Source organism: Momordica charantia (genome assembly GCF_013281855.1).
Source record: "Momordica charantia cultivar OHB3-1 chromosome 5 unlocalized genomic scaffold, Mcharantia_2.0 BLBB01000005.1, whole genome shotgun sequence".
NCBI lineage: Eukaryota > Viridiplantae > Streptophyta > Magnoliopsida > Cucurbitales > Cucurbitaceae > Momordica > Momordica charantia.
In genome coordinates this window covers 12087764-12108142 of record NW_028275163.1, presented here as the reverse complement: position 1 = coordinate 12108142, position 20379 = coordinate 12087764, and the positions used below count along the sequence as shown (strand labels likewise).

The 20379-nt window shown below is 39.5% G+C and overlaps 1 protein-coding gene, 1 long non-coding RNA gene and 1 other non-coding gene across 3 annotated transcripts; all 3 read right to left on the bottom strand.

The window, feature by feature from the left end:
* Positions 1–11714: 11714 nt before the first annotated feature.
* Positions 11715–12336, bottom strand: LOC148211324 (uncharacterized). Its single transcript, XR_015790959.1, has 2 exons — positions 12059–12336; positions 11715–11954 (listed from the first exon to the last, which is right to left on the bottom strand). It is a non-coding gene; the product is annotated as an uncharacterized LOC148211324 (long non-coding RNA).
* Positions 12337–12379: 43 nt separating this feature from the next.
* On the bottom strand, positions 12380–12910 carry LOC148211323 (uncharacterized). Its single transcript, XM_088124376.1, has one exon. It carries the CDS (start codon positions 12908–12910, stop codon positions 12380–12382), a length of 531 nt encoding a protein of 176 aa, XP_087980502.1.
* Positions 12911–17555: 4645 nt separating this feature from the next.
* LOC148211322 (small nucleolar RNA R71) lies at positions 17556–17662 on the bottom strand. Its single transcript, XR_015791156.1, has one exon. It is a non-coding gene; the product is annotated as a small nucleolar RNA R71 (small nucleolar RNA).
* Between the last annotated feature and the right edge of the window lie 2717 nt (positions 17663–20379).

The following is a 20379-nucleotide window of genomic DNA, read 5'->3' as shown; positions in this document are numbered from 1 at the left end:
AATGAGGAATTTCGAGACCCAATTGGGACAGCTCGCCAATGAATTGAAGAATAGACCACAAGGTTCTTTTCCAGGCCATACTGAATTACCAAAACGAGAAGGGAAAGAACAGTGCAAAGCTGTCACCCTCAGGAGTGGACTGGCATATGATGGACCAACAATGCCAACAACAGATGTACAGATTCCGTCCACTGAACCAATTGTAAAGATACCAGAAAATCCAACAACACCAGAAAAGAAAATATTAGAAAAGGTAATGAGGACACCCCGAGTGTTCCTCCACAGGTACAGCCTTCTTTTACCCTATTCCCCCGTTTCCACAAAGATTAGTTAAGAAAAATAATGATTCCCAGTTTAGAAAATTTTTAGATATTTTAAAACAACTGCATATAAATATACCATTAGTAGATGCTCTAGAACAGATGCCAAATTATGCTAAGTTTTTGAAAGATATAGTTTCTAGGAAGAAAAAAATAGGAGAGCATGAACTGGTAGCCATGACAAAATGTAGTAGTGAAGCTGTAGGCAGCCCGCTACCCATGAAATGTAATGATCCTGGCAGTTTTACCATTCCATGTTCCATAGGAGGAAAAAACTTAGGTAGGGCATTATGTGATCTAGGCGCTAGCATTAATCTTATGCCATTATCAGTTTTCAAATCTTTAGGCATAGGAGAAGCTAGACCTACTACGGTTACCCTCCAACTAGCAGATAGATCTATCATAAGACCTGAGGGAAAGATAGAAGATGTTTTAGTCCAGGTGGACAAATTCATTTCCCTGCGGACTTTATCATTCTAGATTGCGAGGCAGACTTAGACGTTCCCATTATTTTGGGAAGACCATTTCTAGCCACTGGGGATACAGTTTTTAATGTAAGGAAGGGAGAAATTACAATGAGGGTAAATAATGAAGAAGTTAAATTTAACGTTCTAGATGCCATGAAATTACCAGGAGACTTTGAAGAGTGCTCTGCTATAAATAGCTTGAATCCTATTATGTTTGATGAGTTTTATGACTCGCTAGTTACAGAGATTGAAGAAGAGCTTGATAAGATAGCAGAAGGACCAGAAGATGTGGCTAATCCTATTGAAAAAATACAAAAAGAAGAATGCAAGTCGTTACTTCCGTCCATAGTGGAACCACCGACGTTGGAGCAGAAGCCATTGCCGTCGCATTTGAAATATGCGTATCTAGGGGATAACGACACTTTACCAGTTATTATAGCTTCCAATTTATCACCTACTAATGAATATTCTTTATTGCAGATTTTGGAGAAGCACAAAAAGGCCATTGGATGGACGATAGCAGATATCCGAGGGATAAGCCCAGCCTTTTGCATGCACAAAATTCAATTGGAAGAAGATGCTAAGAACTCTATTGAGAGTCAAAGGCGGTTGAACCCGAAGATGAAAGAGGTTGTAAGGAAAGAAATTCTTAAATGGCTTGACGCCGGTGTTATATACCCAATATCCGACAGCAGCTGGGTAAGCCCAGTACAGTGTGTACCAAAGAAAGGGGGTATAACCGTGGTGGCCAACGAGGAGAATGAGCTCATCTCAACCCGAACTGTGAGCGGGTGGAGAGTTTGCATTGATTATCGCAAACTCAACAAGGTAACAAAGAAAGACCATTTTCCTCTCCCGTTTATTGACCAGATGCTCGACCGTCTGGCAGCTAAGGATTTCTATTGTTTTTTAGATGGATATTCGGGTTATAATCAAATTACTATTGCTCCAGAAGACCAAGAGAAGACAACATTTACGTGTCCGTATGGTACGTTCGCTTTTAGGCGAATGCCCTTTGGACTATGCAATGCACCCGCGACTTTTCAGAGGTGTATGATGGCCATCTTCTCTGACATGGTAGAAAATATTTTAGAAGTTTTTATGGATGACTTTTCTGTTTTTGGAAATTCTTTCGACGCATGTTTAGTTAATTTGGAGAGAGTATTGGAGAGATGTGAACAAACAAACCTAGTCCTAAATTGGGAGAAGTGTCATTTCATGGTACAAGAGGGTATTGTTTTGGGTCACAAAATTTCCAAGCAAGAATAGAGGTAGACCACGCTAAGATAGACATCATTTCAAAGCTACCTCTCCTACAAATGTCAAAGGGATTAGAAGTTTTTTAGGGCATGGGGGATTTTACCGCCGCTTTATAAAAGACTTTGCTAAAATTTCTAAACCCTTGTGTCAATTGCTAGAACATGATAGACCATTTGTTTTTGATGATGACTGTTTAAAATCATTTGAAATGTTGAAAGTTGCTCTAAGTTCAGCTCCTATAATTATCGAACCTAATTGGGATTTACCTTTTGAGCTCATGTGTGATGCCAGTGATTATGCAATAGGAGCTATGTTAGGACAACGTAAAACAAGATCTTGCATCCTGTGTATTATGCTAGTAAGACTCTGACCGGTGCACAACTCAATTACACTACTACTGAAAAGGAACTGTTAGCAGTTGTGTTCGCCTTTGATAAGTTTAGGTCTTACTTGATAGGCACAAAAGTCATTGTTTTTACTGACCATTCTGCTTTAAAATATTTATTTGCTAAAAAAGATGCTAAACCACGTTTGATACGGTGGATTTTGTTACTTCAAGAGTTTGATATTGAAGTTAGGGACAGGAAGGGTACTGAAAACCAAGTTGCTGATCACCTGTCTAGATTGGAATCCCCGCTCTGTGATGATGGAACTGTTATACGTGAACAGTTTATTGACGAGCAACTCTTGCGAGTTGATTCAGTTCCGTGGTATGCCGATATAGCAAATTATTTGGTAAGTCGAATAGTTCCTTATGAGTTCAACAAGCAACAGGTAAAGAAATTTCTAAATGAAGTTCGATGTTATCGTTGGGATGAACCTTTTTTATATAAGCTAGGACCTGACAATATCTTACGCAGGTGTGTCGCAGAAGAAGAGCACGAGGCGATATTAGACGCTTGTCATATGTCTCCATATGGAGGACATTTTGCAGGACACAAAACCGCAGCCAAAGGTTTGCAAAGTGGGTTCTTTTGGCCCACTCTGTTCAAAGATGCACATAAGTTTGCCCAGGTTTGTGACAAATGCCAACGGACAGGTAATATATCTAAACGCCACGAAATGCCTCAAACCCCGATCCTGGAGATTGAAATATTTGATGTGTGGGGTATAGATTTTATGGGTCCATTTCCATCTTCTAATGGTAAGCTTTATATATTGTTAGCAGTAGATTATGTTTCGAAATGGATAGAAGCCATTGCAACTGCTACCAATGATTCCAAAGTTGTCATTCGTTTTCTGCAAAAGCACATTTTTACGCGTTATGGAACCCCGCGTTGTCTGATAAGCGATGAGGGGGCTCATTTTGTGAATAGGTCTATGCAACAGTTGCTGACTAAATACAATGTGCGTCATAGGGTTGCAACAGCATATCATCCTCAGTCGAATGGGTTAGCCGAAATATCTAATAGGGAGATAAAAAACATTTTAGAAAAAACTGTAAATCTTAACCGTAGGGATTGGTCTTTTAAGCTTGATGATTCACTTTGGGCATATAGGACAGCATTTAAGACTCCCCTCGGCATGTCCCTTCTATAGGCTAATCTTTGGAAAAGCATGTCATTTGCCTCTTGAGCTAGAATATAAAGCATTTTGGGCTACTAAGAAATTAAATTTTGATTTGTTGGCTGCAGGTGAAGCGAGGAAGTTACAATTGTTGGAATTAGAAGAATACAGGCACTTTTCTTATGAGAATGCTAAGTTGTTTAAGGAAAAAACTAAACAGTGGCATGATAGGCGTCTTCGGCCGAACAATCTTCAAGAAGGTGATCTGGTTCTGTTATTCAACTCTAGGTTGAAACTTTTCCCTGGAAAACTTAAATCTAGATGGTCTGGTCCCTTTCAAATTTTTAAAGTCTACCCATATGGGGCAGTGGATCTAGTTGACTCTAAAGGAAATGTTTTTAAAGTAAATGGGCAGAGACTTAAGCCGTATTTTGGAGAACCAGTGGATAGAGGAAAAACCTCTATTCAACTTTCAGGTCAATAAATTTTTGCGAAAAATGTTTTTTCCTTCTTATCCGTTTTTGAAAGAACAAAAGTAAAGGAAGGAAGTCTTTGTATCTTGTATTTTCTCTTTGTTTCATTATAAAGTTTTTCTTATTAAGAGAATGTTTTTGAAAACGTTGAAAAAAAAAAGAAAGAATGAAAAAAAAAAAAAAAAAAAACATTGAAAAAATTTTACGCAGGCGCCTGGCGCCTGCCCTTTGCGAAAATAAATCACGCAGGCGCCTGGCGCCTGCCCTGTTTTCCAGCAGTTCGAATTTCGTTTTCCTTCACGGTTTGGGTTTTAATTTTCGATAGCATGGGCTTTATTTTGGGTCAAACATTAATCCTCTATGATTTAGCTTTAAGAACTTCTCTTCAAACTCAAATTTTGTTTCCCTAATCCTATTTTGTATTCAAATTTGTTTTCTTTTCCTTTTAGATTTAGGAAACTTAGTTGAACTTAAATGTCAATCCCTTTCCATTTAGGATTTAGTTTGGGGAAAGCTTTAAATAGACCCATTGCCTAAGCTTTACAACTCCACCAAAACCCACACAACTCTCTTCTTCCCCTTGTTTTTTCGGCAAAAAACCCACTCCCTTCATCACCCTTGTTTTCGATTTTCAGCCACCACCAAAGAGAAGAAGAAATTTCCAGCATTTGCTTACATCTATGGCTTCCTCTTCTCAACATACTTCACTTCCTACCTCTTCCACTCAAGCTCCAAATGCCACAAGCATTCCTTTTCCACCATTGGAGAACTTCCAACACCACATGGGTTCAGATTCTAGGCTAGCTGCTGTTAGGGGAGGAAACCAGCTTCAAACATTTGAATGTCCTCCATCCCAAGCTCCTACACAACATCCTATAATGAGCCCACATGGTTATGTTAATTTTCAGCAACTACCCACCTTTAATATACCTCAAAACAGTGAGTTTAGGGCTGAAAATCCTCAACAACTTCCTCCAATGATCAATCCGGGTATGTACCAACCGTTTATGTTTAACCCGGTTCCTTCATATCATTTTCCCTTGTCTCAAATGCAAATTCCAGCTAGTGTTCATCCTTATGGAATGCCAAACCCATCTACTCTATTTCCTAGCCTTCCACCTTATTATGGAATGGGTCATTGGGTACCTCCAACCAATTATGGGATGCTTTCACCTAAGGTTCCCCCACCAGCTCAACTTCCATTCCTAGAAAGAGGACCTCAAGCACCCAATTGAACCCTAACATATCGAGTACTTTCAACATGGGACAACTAAAACCTTTAGAGCCTCCTAGGATGCCAACCCCAACCAATATGCCAATGGATGCAGGAGATGAGCATGGAGGAGAGCAAGAGAAGAGCCACAGCCATAGGCTAGAGCCCGGGGTTTCGATAGGGCAAAAGAGGAAGGGCAAGGAGGTGATGATAGACCCAGAAATTGAGGAAGATGGGAGTAGTAGGCGTCTGACGCCTAAGGATTCATCTATGGAGAACAGGGACGAGGAGCAGTTTTATTCATCTCCATTGATTATTACACCGGAAGATGGTAATGATGATTTTCTACTGGTTTCACGAGGACATTGTTCAAATATGCCAGAAACAGAGGATACCGAGAACGAAGTGGTGAGAACAGATACTCAGGAACCTTCCCCATTGGATACACCTGCAGAAGGAGCATTTTGTAGTCACCAAGAGTTGCCTACTGGGGCAACTGGATCTACTCCATTGGCAACGGATGAGTATGTCACACCGATGGCCACTCTACCAGGGGTAAGGGATGCTCACACTATTCCTTCTAATACAGTTAACCCGCTTGGGTGTGATACAGGTAGATCCAAGGTTGGGGAGAATAGTACTCAAGAACCTACCAGCGAAGAAGATCCTGAGGACACGCAGACGATAAGGGAAATGTTTCAATACAAGAGGCGGGAGAGAAAAGAGTTCAAAACGTCGTGCAGTTCAGGCTAAGAAGCCAACAGTGCCCGCGAATGAACCTAAAACGAGAGCTGCGAAAGCTAAAGCAGCTGAAGCTAAGAAGAAGGTAGTGGCACCTGGGCCAGTTGATATAATTGAACTGGACTTGTCTGAGGGAGAGGAGGTCGAGACGAAATGGAACGCAGCAAATTTAGCTACTCGAACTTCATTAATGAAATCCCGTAAGATTATGACAGAATTGGGATTCGATCTCACTCTAGGAGATGTTCCTGATGATTGGAGGGAGACCGCCAGAGACAAAGAATGGAGACCACTCATTCAGCCCATACAATGTGAGGCTTTGGAGTTAGTCAGAGAATTCTATGCTGCAGTCCATCCCCAGTCACATATAGCCATAGTGCGCGGGAAGGAAATACGGTTTGATGCCACTCAGATCAACTACACCTTCAACATTGAGAATATCAGAGATGCTGTGGGCAATAAGATGTTAGTGACTCCGACTCTGGAACACCTTGATGAGGCTCTAGAATGTGTTGGGAAGCCCTCTGCCACTTGGGATTTGACTACTCATGGCAAGGTACGACTAAAACCCGAGGATGTTTCCCTAGCTGCTGCAGGATGGTTATACATAGTCAAAAACAGAATTCTGCCAACGGAGCATGATGAGCATGTCACTCAGGATAGGGCATTGCTGGTTTATGCCATGCTAAAGGGCATAGATGTGAATTATGGAGAATTGATCAATACCAGTATCCATGAGTGTGCCCACCGGACACGTGGTAAGCTTTATCACCCACGTTTGGTCACTTCTTTATGCTTACGACAAGGTGTACAGCTCCCTGAGGATCAAATTAAGAGAGATGCCCCAATTGTGGAAGAGAAGAATATTCGGCGTATTATCGCCCATGCGTTACAAAGAAGGGAAGGTACTGGGATGTCTCCTACATCGGAGATCCGTCGTCTTCGAGAGGAGAACCACCAGCTGCGAGATCAGGTTCGAGAAGTCGTGCAACATATCTACAACTTAAGGGCTTCATTGGATTTTGCGGTTTTATCTTCATGGCCTCCAGCGCTAGCTGCTATCCTTGGTCATCCATCTCCCAGCACTGACACTGATCCTAGTCCACAACCTCCGACTTCATGAAGGGGAGGTTCCTTCTTTGCTATTTTTTGTGTTTTCTTCTTTTGGTTAATGACGTAGTTTGCATATTCTAGCATTACTACGCATGTTTTTTTTTTTGTATTGATTATGTTTTGAGCTTAGTTGAAGCATGAATAAATTAGTATCGTTTATCTTCTGATCACTTAAAGTATGCCTTCACTTAACCTTAGTTTAGCTTTTCACATGCCTATTTTGAAGCATCTGTGCTGTGCATGTGATTTCATGTCGATGATGATTATAAGAGATTGTTGAGTTTTCTGTTCTATGCCTGACTAAGCTTGGAGCTATTTCCTTTGTTTATGTGATAAACTCATTTTCTTTTATGTCTTTTTGCTCTTTACAAACTTTAAGCTTTTTCTTTGCCCCTATATAGGAAGTCCTTGTCCTTTTTATTGTTAAGCCTTTTTCATCCGATGCAAAAGTCTTTTCCCAGTGAGGACACTGTCTCTCTTAAGTTTGGGGGGACAGTCGTTGTGTGAGTCGTTGTTTCAGAAAGATAAAGTGTTATTTATATTTGAAAAATCATGCTATTTTCTTTTGAAAAAGAGTCAGTTGGAAAAACAAATGCTATTAAAAAAAAAAGTGTTGAAAAGGAAAAAAAAAAACAAAAAACAGAAAAAAAAAAAAAAAAATTTGCAAAAGAGTAAAAAGAGTCTTGTTGAGAGAAAATAAGAGTGGGGAAAAGACTTGTGTTAGAAAGAAAAGAGTGGTAAAAACAATGAGAGTTAAAGAAAATGTAGTTATGATTTCCGAGTCCTACTGTAGACACCCATTTAGTTTTAGGTTGGGTGTTGACTTTGAAAATAGCAGTAAGGATGGTGATAAGTGACTTCGTGTTTCTCATTGTCGTCGTTTTATGACCTAGCTGTTAGTTTCAAAGTCTTTCTACGAGTAGCTGTGGTTGAAACCGATGTTAGTGTGTGGAAACCTCAGGGGCTAGTAGCCGGTCTTTCAGATGTAAAAGTCTTAGTATAAGAAGGGAGTGTGCAGATTCCTTAGGGGTATTTGAAAACGTTTTCTGTTTTTGAAAGAGAAAAAAGATTTTGAAAGAAAAAGGTTTTTATCATTTCAAACTTGGTTTATAGTGACTAAGTTTACAAAGGCAATAGAATGGTAGGCTTTGACATCTTTTCCTTGAGACAATTTATGATTGAACATCTCGGTTGCTTTTGCTTTTCCTTGTCCATGTGTTAGAAAGCTGATTAAAGTTGCTAAGTTTTGCTTGAGGACAAGCAAAAAGTTAAGTTTGGGGGTGTGATTACGCTTGTTTACATGCGTAAAAGAAGGTTTTAGATGCTGTTTTTACAATGTTTCAGCTTTGTTTCGGATTTTCTCGATCGTTTGAGTTCCAATTCATGCAAAATTCATATACTATGGTTTGTGGATGGCTTATATGGTATTTATGACATTTTAGGACCATTTGGGAGTGCAAATTAATCAAAAGAAGCGAAAAGACGAAAAACACCTCAGGAGGCGCCAGGCGCCTGGGAAGCCTGCAGAAAACAGTTTTTCTTCCAACTTTGCCCTTAATGAAACGCGTCTTCCAATGCGTTTTGGTGGTTCCAACCGATGCATACGTGTAGAAGAAGTGTTCCACTATCAGTTTTGAGCACGATTTGGTCAGTCAAAAGAGTTGGAAATGGGTGATTCACCATCGTTTTAGGACCTACCTAACCAATTCTGCACAGCTATAAATTCCAGCAACTTCTCCACCAAATTCATCAAGCCTTGTTTCCTTCTCTTGATCATTTTTAGTGTTTCTTTGTTGCTTTCTAAGTACTTTTGAGTTGCTTTCATTAGTTGCTTTTGATTTTTAAATCCCGAGCACTTTACATTCTTTATTGAGCTTTGTTTTGTTTCCATTTGTACTTAGTTATTTTCTACTTATTCAAATATATAAAAATCTAGCACTTTGCTTATCTTCTCTTTGTCTTTACTTTATTTTTAGAGAGTTGTGTTTTTGGAGGAAAGAGCACGTGACACTCTCCCTTGCTTGAAAGAGAAGGGCGAAGCTCTCAATCCCGATAAAACTCTCCGTTAGTTAACTCTTGTTTTTCACACATGCATTCCACATTCAACCGTTTTACTTGCTGTATTTTCTTCAATATGTCTTTCTAAATTCCCGTCTCTAGCCCGGTTATGGATAGTTAGCCTTTTATGTCTAAAAAGGGTTGCTAAGAAGTAGTGTTTTTGCTTTCCATTCATTGCTCAACATGTTTCCCCAAAAAGTTAGGATTTAGAGAAGGCCACTGTAAGTCTTAACAAGTCAATACTGAAAAGGTTGCTTATTTGCATTGTTGAGTGGTTAAACCGAGGAGAGGAGCGCCTTAGACATAAGGGTTCCGCTTAAGTAGCCTAGACATAGGACCTTAACCCGAGGTTGCGACTATTTCCATCCTAAAACTAAGATATCTCTCGTAATAGACATATTAGGGAATGTCTTAGGACTTTGAACTTGCTTAGACATAAGTCAAGTGAAAAGCGTAGTCGTTGGTTCCTAAAGTGAAATGTATATCGTCCTTAGCATATCCTTGATTCTTTGTTGGCTAACTTGAAGTAAATCGGGCTAGGTTTTATTATTATAAGTCCAAATCCCAAATCCAAAACCATTATTTGTGACCACTTCCCATTTTACAAGAATCACTCATTTCAACATTCAATATTCTTTAAAACTTCAGAGTTTGGAAATTATTTAGAAGTCCTTGAGGATCGATACTTGGATACTCCATCCATTTTATATTACTCTGACAGGTGTGCGCTTTCATCTATATAATTGTTACCACGCTTAGCGCGTGCGTTCAGCATAAACATCCCAGTTAGTATACACAAGGTTCGTCAACATTTTGCTCGAAGCCATAAGATTTGATCGCAGTATCAAATCTTATATTCCAGGACCGAGATGCTTGCTTCAATCCATAAATGGATCTCTGAAGCTTACAAACCTTTTGTTCTTGGCCCTGTTCAATGAACCCCTCTGGTTGGACCATATAGATACTCTCTTCAAGACTTACATTTAGGAATGTTGTCTTGACATCCATCTGCCAAATTTCATAATCATAAAAAGTGTCGATGGACAAGAGTATCCTAATCGACTTTAGCATGGCAACAGGAGAGAAAGTTTCCTCATAGTCAACTCCCTCTCTCTGGTTCAAACCCTTTGCCACAAGTCGAGCCTTGAAAGTCCGTACTTTCCCGGTATGGTCTCGTTTTCTCTTGTAGATCCATTTACAACCAATTGGCTTTACGTCATTTGGCTGATCTAAAAGAACCCAGACCGAATTGGAATACATTGATTCCATTTCAAGGTCCATGGCTTTTATCCATTGGTCTCGGTCCACATCATTCATCGCCTGTTTATAGGTTGATGGATCATCTATGCCGTCATCTGGTATGACGATTTGAGTTTCAGTTAAACCCAAGTAACGGTCAGGCTGAAGAACAACCCTCCCACTACGTCGAGGCATTCTCAACTCTTGAGAAGGATGTGACTGACCATAAATGTTAGTTCCATCAATTACTTTAGTTGATGAACTAGCTCTTTCTGCAATGTTTTTGGAGATCTTATTAAATAATAGCCTATTGTGAGGTTGATGACTCCTAATGTGGTCTTCCTCTAAGAATGTGGCATTTGTCGACACAAATACTTTATTCTCTTGAGGATTATAAAACAAACCACCTTTTGATTCTTTTGGGTAACCTACAAATAGGCATAATTTTGAACGTCGTTCCAATTTCTTAGGGTTTTGCACCAACACGTGTGCTGGGCAGCCCCAAATCCTAAAGTGACGTAAACTACTTTTACGCCCTTTCCATAGCTCATAAGGTGTTTCAGAAACACTCTTAGAGGGAAAATTGTTCAAAATGTAGATAGCGGTCTCTAACGCATGTCCCCAAAAGGAATCAGGTAATTGAGCATAGCTCATCATAGAGCGAACCATGTCTAATAAGGTTCCGTTTCTTCTTTCAGATACACCGTTCTGTTGAGGCGTACTAGGTCCAAAGAGTTGTGACTGAATTCCATGTTCTATCAAATAGTCTTGGAATTTCAAGTCTATGTACTCTCCACCTCGATCTGATCGAAGTGTCTTTATTGATTTACCTACTTGGTTTTCAACTTCTGCCTTATATTCCTTGAACTTTTCAAGGGTTTCAGACTTGTGATGCATTAGGTAAAATATGACCATACCTAGAATAATCATCAATGAAGCTGATGAAATATTCATACCCACCTCGAGCTCTTACGTTCATCGGTCCACAGAGGTCTGAGTGAACGAGCTCTAAGGGTATCGTGGCTCTAAAACCCTTTCCAGTAAAAGATCTTTTAGTCATTTTTCCGTCAAGACAGGACTCACATGGTGGTAAGGAGTTATCTTCTAACTTATTTAAAAGTCCACTGTTAACCAGCCTCCCAATCCTATTGAGGTTTATATGTCCAAGTCTTAAGTGCCATAATAAAGCGTTAGAAGAAACCTTTTGTCTTTTATTCTGAGTTTCAACAGTTCTAAACATCTCAGTCATAAAGATAAAATTTGCTCTGGTTGGTCTTAACTTATATAAGTTGTTTTCGAGTATAGCAGAACAAATTTGAATACCTTTTCTGAATATGAACGCTTCATTAATTTCAAAGGATATTCTATACATTTGTTCTAATAAACATGAGATAGATATTAAGTTCCTTTTCATAAGAGGAACATACAAAACATTTTCTAGTAAAATGTATCTATCGTCAAAAAACAACTTTAAATCTCCCACTGCTTTGGCTGAGACAACATCTCCAGTTCCAACTTTGAGAATTATCTCGCCTTCTTCCAGCTTCTTCCAGGAACTAGTTTCCTGAAATGAGAAACAAATATGGTTAGTGGCTCCTGAATCAAGTACCCAGGTGGAAGTATCATACTCCACTAAACATGTTTCAACAACTAGTAAATCGTATTTACCTGTCGTTGCTTTCTCTGCCTTCTTCTCGGCAAGGTACTTCGGGCAATTTCTCTTCCAATGCCCGTCTTGGTTGCAATGGAAACAGATTCCCTTTGCAACATTCTTTCCCTTGTCAACCACGGGAGCCTTCCCCCTTTTCCTTCTTCTTCTTCATTTGAACATTTCTGTTTTTTGAAGGTCCAACTTTTGCTTTAGAGGTCGAACGTCTTGGTATTTTCTTTCTGGTGGCAACGTTTGCCTCCACTTCCTTCCCCTTAGCCTTAGTAAGGTTCTGGAAATGCTGGAGCTCGTTTAGAAGGGTTGTCAAGTTGAATTCTATTTTATTCAGAGCAGCATTGGTTTGAAAAAGGTATGAAGCTCTTCGGAAGAGACTCCATAATAAAACTTACTTGACTTGCCTCATCAATGGTGGCCCCATTCACTTCAGCAGTATTGAAGTGGACCATCATGTCCAGGACATGTTCTCTAACAGAGGTCCCCTCCTTCATATGCTTGTTGTAAACGTATTTAAGTGCCTCGTGTCTCAAAGTCGATGAAGGTTGCCCGAACATTGCCTTTAATGAATCCAAGATTTCCTTTGCAGTCATCAAGGGTTCATGTTTCTTTGCCAATACATCAGTCATGCTTGCAAGAATGTAGACACGGGCCTTATCGTTGGCTTTGACCCATCGATCAAATGCTTCCCGAACATTTCGGTTGGCATTTGCGGCAGGGGTTTGTGGACATTCCTCAGTTAAGACGAATCGTAGGTCATCGACGACTAGTATTGTATTCAAATTGTTTTTCCACGTTGAATAATTATCTCTGTGTAGTTTTCCCGAAGCTAAGAGTTGAACTATTGAGCTATTCATGCTGAAAAACAAACATACTTTATATAAGTTCTAAATCCAATTTTAACTTTAGCAAATTCCAATAAAGTACCCAATTTTTATTTATATTTGCAACGATACTTCAATGGTTTAGAACAACCTCCACCGAGAGGCAGTCAACCATTCCTCCATTGAATTAAGACAATCTTGACTAAATGCTAATACCAGAATAACTGTTATTCCTATAGCCTTTAGTTATCGTTTGGTTTGGTCAAGAATATACTAACTCTTAGTAATTCTTGTAAGTGTGACCTTCCACTTTCAGACTTCTAAGATTAGGATCAATATGCTCCCGAAATTGGAAAGTCAAGATTGAAAACGAATCTAAGAAATCCTATCCTTTTAGGAGTTCGCCGTGTTCCGAATCCTATAATACCACCCTCCGATTGGTAAGGTCGTTCCAGGGCAGACATGCAGGTGCATTATAGGACTCTCACGGTGCGACCTAATGGAAGAGACCGTAGGATTTTGTTGACACTAATCCTTCACCCACTTATTATGAACTACTTCCCTTATTCACCCTGTTCATAACTCATGCAAACACTCTCCGAAGGGAGGCCGCTCCCAGGGCGGCACGAAGCCAAACATGGATCTCACGTTGTGAACTCTTAGGGACGCTAGAGCTAATAGTATGTTACTAATCTCCAGCTGAAGTGTTCTTGACGGTTTAGGGTATACTTTCACTTAGACATATATTTAGGCTAAATAAACATATCCTAAGTTTAGGTGATTGATCCAAATATAACTCTTATATTGGATTTAAACCTACGATATCTAGGTGATAAACCAGTTTTATTACCCCACACCACTCACGCATGCTCATGAAATTGGTTAACACAACTCAAGAACCGACTCAATCTCCAGGTAGGGGGTGTTCCGTAAACCGTCAACTTAAATACCCCCAGCCTTAGACAAGATTTTATCGGGTGAGTGTTCATGTTTTACCAATTTATGAGTTAACGACCTAGTTTTTGCCTATGAAAACTTTGCATTGGCCATTTAACCCTAAGTGAGCATGCATATTATCTTTGTTATGGATTTTAATGTCTATTTCTTTTATAACACTTATAAACTATAGGCATGCTCCATAACCATACATTCAAATCAAAATTTGAACTTATCATGCATACTATACATTATAACTACTTACAAGATATCTCATGCATGATACATGCTTAATCCTATGGTGGGATTTTAAATCTAAATGGTATACATTATGTACATTCAATATAAAACATTTAATTCATACATTCATAATGCATAATTAAATCAACAATTAAATTGGACCGGTTTTGGCATCCTTACAGCTAAATTAAACTAAATTATTACAAAACAGTTTTGCAAAAGCTTGAACTGGCCTTGAACCTCTTCAAACCGAACCTCCATGAACCCAAACCGGCTTGAAATAGCACGAACCAGACCGCAAGGGAGGAAAATTGAACCGGGTCGAAATCTTTGTTGCAGACGGGTCTGAAGCTAAATTTCAGCCTTTATCTCTTTGAATTTGACCAAATTACAACCTAATTTCAACTCTAATGACTCCAGAAGAAAAACAAAATAGAAATAAAAAGACATAATTACAGGCCAAAATTAAGAGGATTGCCAAAACCGTAATATATCCAACTTAATTCAACCACAACATTCATCAAATGAATTTGTACCCACCATATGCAAATGAATGTTATTCTAGATGCTCTGATACCACATGATGGATAATATACATACATGCGCAGCGGAAGTGAGCAAGAATCGAAATAACAATCTAGATGCATAATACAACCTAGGATTAAACATGCATGATCATACATTATGATGCTTAGAGATAAGTAGAGAAAAATACAAACCTTTGTAGCTTTTCAAAAATCTTCAAATAGCTCCAATGAAGGACCACCAACAGATCTTCCTAGCTATTCTCAAGGCTTGGAATAGAGTGGTGGGACTCTTTTTAGAGAAGGAAAAATTTAGAGAAAAGTGGAGCTAAAAAGAGTCATGTAAGCTTTTTTTTTTTTTGAAAAAAAAGCCAAAGATTCCAAGCCCTTTAATGTTTGAACAAAGGTCTTCTTAAATAAGCAAATTACATGCAACTCTTGCATGTCAAAGTTCACCAAAAGCTTACAACACATATTCCACTTATGCATGGCATGGCTAAGTGTCAAAATGCATGTCTAAGTTCACCAAAAGCTTACAACACACATTCCACTTATGCATGCATGGTGTCACAATCGCACCTTTTCGAAGCAGCTCGAGCGATTGTGCGGCATGATTACGCTTGTTTACATGCGTAAAAAGAAGGTTTTAGATGCTGTTTTTACAATGTTTCAGCTTTGTTTCGGATTTTTCTCGATCGTTTGAGTTCCAATTCATGCAAAATTCATATATTATGGTTTGTGGTTGGCTTATATTGTATTTATGACATTTTAGGACCATTTGGGAGTGCAAATTAATCAAAAGAAGCAAAAAGACGAAAAAAGCATCATGGGAGGCGCCAGGCGCCTGGGAAGCCTGCAGAAAAACTGGTTTTCTTCCAACTTTGCCCTTAATGAAACGCGTCTTCCAATGCGTTTTGGTGGTTCCAACCGATGCATACGTGTAGAAGAAGTGTTCCACTATCAGTTTGAGCACGATTTGGTCAGTCAAAAGAGTTGGAAATGGGTGATTCACCATCGTTTTAGGACCTACCTAACCAATTCTGCACAGCTATAAATTCCAGCAACTTCTCCACCAAAATCATCAAGCCTTGCTTCCTTCTCTTGATCATTTTTAGTGTTTCTTTGTTGCTTTCTAAGTACTTTTGAGTTGCTTTCATTAGTTGCTTTTGGTTTTTAAATCCCGAGTACTTTACATTCCTTTATTGAGCTTGTTTTGTTTCCATTTGTACTTAGTCATTTTCTACTTATTCAAATATATAAAAATCTAGCACTTTGCTTATTCTCTCTTTGCCTTTACTTTATTTTTAGTTAAGAGAGTTGTGTTTTTTGGAGGAAAGAGCACGTGACACTCCCCCTTGCTTGAAAGAGAAGGGCGAAGCTCTCAATCCCGATAAAAACTCTCCGTTAGTTAACTTTTGTTTTTCACACATGCATTCCACATTCAACCATTTTACTTGCTGTATTTTCTTCAATATGTCTTTCTAAATTCCCGTCTCTAGCCCGGTTATGGATAGTTAGCCTTTTATGTCTAAAAAGGGTTGCTAAGAAGTAGTGTTTTTACTTTCCATTCATTGCTCAACATGTTTTCCCAAAAAGTTAGGATTTAGAGAAGGCCACTGTAAGTCTTAACAAGTCAATACTGAAAAGGTTGCTTATTTGCATTGTTGAGTGGTTAAACCGAGGAGAGGAGCGCCTTAGACATAAGGGTTCCGCTTAAGTAGCCTAGACATAGGACCTTAACCCGAGGTTGCGACTATTTCCATCCTAAAACTAAGATATCTCTCGTAATAGACATATTAGGGAATGTCTTAGGACTTTGAACTTGCTTAGACATAAGTCAAGTGAAAAGCGTAGTCGTTGGTTCCTAAAGTGAAATGCATATCGTCCTTAGCATATCCTTGATTCTTTGTTGGCTAACTTGAAGTAATTCGGGCTAGGTTTTATCATTATAAGTTCAAATCCCAAATCCAAAACCATTATTTGTGACCACTTCCCATTTTACAAGAATCACTCATTTCAACATTCACTATTCTTTAAAACTTCAGAGTTTGGAAATTATTTAGAAGTCCTTGAGGATCGATACTTGGATACTCCATCCATTTTATATTACTCTGACAGGTGTGCGCTTGCATCTATATAATTGTTACCACGCTTAGTGCGTGCGTTCAGCATAAACACCCAGTCAAGTTTTTGGCGCCGTTGCCGGAGACTTTAGTTTTAAAATTATTTTCAAATTCTTTTAGTTTTTATTTTTGTGAATTGTTGTTGGGTGTAATTTCCATCCACCGTTTTTGTTCTATATTTTTGGTCGTTTATCTCATAAGGGTAAGTTAAAGTGCATGAGCACAAGATCTTTTCTTCTACCCCTCGACCCTGAGATTGAGCGGACCCTTCGAATAACTCGAAAGGAGCAAAGACTTCGAAAACAACTAGAAAAGCAAAAAGAGAGAGAAGGTGAAATCAGTCCTGAAAGTGAGGTAGAGAGTACGAGCACATCAATGGCAGATATTCCACCTCGTGATCCGGTTGATCCACCTGCTGTTAACGGTAATATGAGGGATCATGCAAGAAATGATGAATTCAACCATATCCAGATGGCGGACAACAGAGACGTGGCAATGCGAGAATATGCCGCCACGGCTTTTCAGAACTTTGATTAAAGGATAGTCAACCCTATTCCAGCCCACGCAAACTTTGAGCTTAAACCAATGATGTTCCAAATGTTGCAGACAATTGGACATTTTGGAGGGCAGGAACATGAGGATCCACATGATCATCTGAAATCATTCATTCAAATTGCAAATGCATTTCGATTACCTGGTATAACAGACGATGCTCTGAGACTAACACTTTTTCCATTTTCTTTGAAGGACCAAGCTAGAGCATGGCTCAATGCATTTCCACCGGGATCCATCACCACATGGGGGTCGTTAGTGGAGAAGTTCTTAACAAAATTCTTCCCACCTACTCGCCACGCTGATATCAGAGAGGAGATCATCTCCTTTAGACAGTATGATCGTGAACCTGTTCACGAGGCGTGGGAGAGATTTAAAGAACTAATCAGGAAATGTCCGAACCATGGCTTGCCGGCATGCATCCAGATAGAACATTTCTTTAGAGGCTTAGATCATCCTACTAAGATGATGCTAAACAATGCTGCCAACGGAGCCTTTACAAAGAAGACATTCAACGAGATAGTTGACATCCTAAATGACTTAGCTTCACATAACGAACTATGGTGTTCGCAAAGATCTAGGGCAGCACCAAAGAAGCAAGATCCAGCTGGAGTTTTGGCTCTGGACATTGCGACCTCGATGCAAAAAGAGATGGTTACAATGAACCAGAGGCTGAAAGAGATGGCATTGGGAATAAAAAATCCATTAGCCACGCCGATACAACCTGTGCAGTCGGATTATTGCACTCCTGCCCCTGTTTGCCAAGTCAACGATCTCATTTGTTCATTTTGCAGTGAAAACCATATTTATGATAATTGTCCACATAACTCTGCTTCTGTTTTTTATGTAGGACATGGGAACTATAGGAACTTTAACCCATATTCGAACACCTACAACCCAGGTTGGAGGCACCACCCTAATTTCTCATGGGGAAGACAAGGAGGTTCGAGCGGTTTTAATTAAGGGCAGAGCCAACAGAACAAGCAGCCCTATGTTCCACCTACACAGCAATACATCCCACCACCGCAACAGCAGTACAATCAGAGAACACAGACTCCACCAGTTCAAAATAACAACTCAAATCTTGAGAATATGATGAAGGAGTACATGGCCCGAACCGACGCAGTGATACAATCCCAAGCGGCATCAATGAGGAATTTTGAGACCCAATTGGGACAGCTCGCCAATGAATTGAAGAATAGACCACAAGGTTCTTTTCCAGTCCATACTGAATTACCAAAACGAGAAGGGAAAGAACAGTGCAAAGCTGTCACCCTCAGGAGTGGACTGGCATATGATGGACCAACAATGCCAACAACAGATGTACAGATTCCGTCCACTGAACCAATAGTAAAGATACCAGAAAATCCAACAACACCAGAAAAAGAAAATATTAGAAAAGGTAATGAGGACACCCTGAGTGTTCCTCCACAGGTACAGCCTTCTTTTACTCCTACTCCCCCGTTTCCACACAGATTAGTTAAGAAAAATAATGATTCCCAGTTTAGAAAATTTTTAGATATTTTAAAACAACTGCATATAAATATACCATTAGTAGATGCTCTAGAACAGATGCCAAATTATGCTAAGTTTTTGAAAGATATAGTTTCTAGGAAGAAAAAAATAGGAGAGCATGAACTGGTAGCCATGACAAAATGTAGTAGTGAAGCTGTAGGCAGCCCGCTACCCATGAAATGTAACGATCCTGGCAGTTTTACCATTCCATGTTCCATAGGAGGAAAAAACTTAGGTAGGGCATTATGTGATCTAGGCGCTAGCATTAATCTTATGCCATTATCAGTTTTCAAATCTTTAGGCATAGGAGAAGCTAGACCTACTACGGTTACCCTCCAACTAGCAGATAGATCTATCATAAGACCTGAGGGAAAGATAGAAGATGTTTTAGTCCAGGTGGACAAATTCATTTTCCCTGCGGACTTTATCATTCTAGATTGCGAGGCAGACTTAGACGTTCCCATTATTTTGGGAAGACCATTTCTAGCCACTGGGGATACAGTTTTTAATGTGAGGAAGGGAGAAATTACAATGAGGGTAAATAATGAAGAAGTTAAATTTAACGTTCTAGACGCCATGAAATTACCAGGAGACTTTGAAGAGTGCTCTGCTATAAATAGCTTGAATCCTATTATGTTTGATGAGTTTTATGACTTATTAGTTACAGAGATTGAAGAAGAGTTTGATAAGATAGCAGAAGGACAAGAAGATATGGCTAATCCTATTGAAAAAATACAAAAAGAAGAATGCAAGTCGTTACTTCCGTCCATAGTGGAACCACCCACGTTGGAGCAGAGGCCATTGCCGTCGCATTTGAAATATGCGTATCTAGGGGATAACGACACTTTACCAGTTATTATAGCTTCCAATTTATCACCTACTAATGAATATTCTTTATTGCAGATTTTGGAGAAGCACAAAAAGGCCATTGGATGGACGATAGCAGATATCCGAGGGATAAGCCCAGCCTTTTGCATGCACAAAATTCAATTGGAAGAAGATGCTAAGAACTCTATTGAGAGTCAAAGGCGGTTGAACCCGAAGATGAAAGAGGTTGTAAGGAAAGAAATTCTTAAATGGCTTGACGCTGGTGTTATATACCCAATATCCGACAGCAGCTGGGTAAGCCCAGTACAGTGTGTACCAAAGAAAGGGGGTATAACCGTGGTGGCCAACGAGGAGAATGAGCTCATCTCAACCCGATCTGTGAGCGGGTGGAGAGTCTGCATTGACTATCGCAAACTCAACAAGGTAACAAAGAAAGACCATTTTCCTCTCCCGTTTATTGACCAGATGCTCGACCGTCTGGCAGGTAAGGATTTCTATTGTTTTTTAGATGGATATTCGGGTTATAATCAAATTACTATTGCTCCAGAAGACCAAGAGAAGACAACATTTACGTGTCCGTATGGTACGTTCGCTTTTAGGCGAATGCCCTTTGGACTATGCAATGCACCCGCGACTTTTCAGAGGTGTATGATGGCCATCTTCTCTGACATGGTAGAAAATATTCTAGAAGTTTTTATGGATGACTTTTTCTGTTTTTGGAAATTCTTTCGACGCTTGTTTAGTTAATTTGGAGAGAGTATTGGAGAGATGTGAACAAACAAAC

What these genes read in the sequence shown, in the direction of transcription:
- LOC148211323 (XM_088124376.1), bottom strand. Translation starts at nt 12,910, where the DNA reads ATGAATAGCTCAATAGTTCAACTCTTAGCTTCGGGAAAACTACACAGA.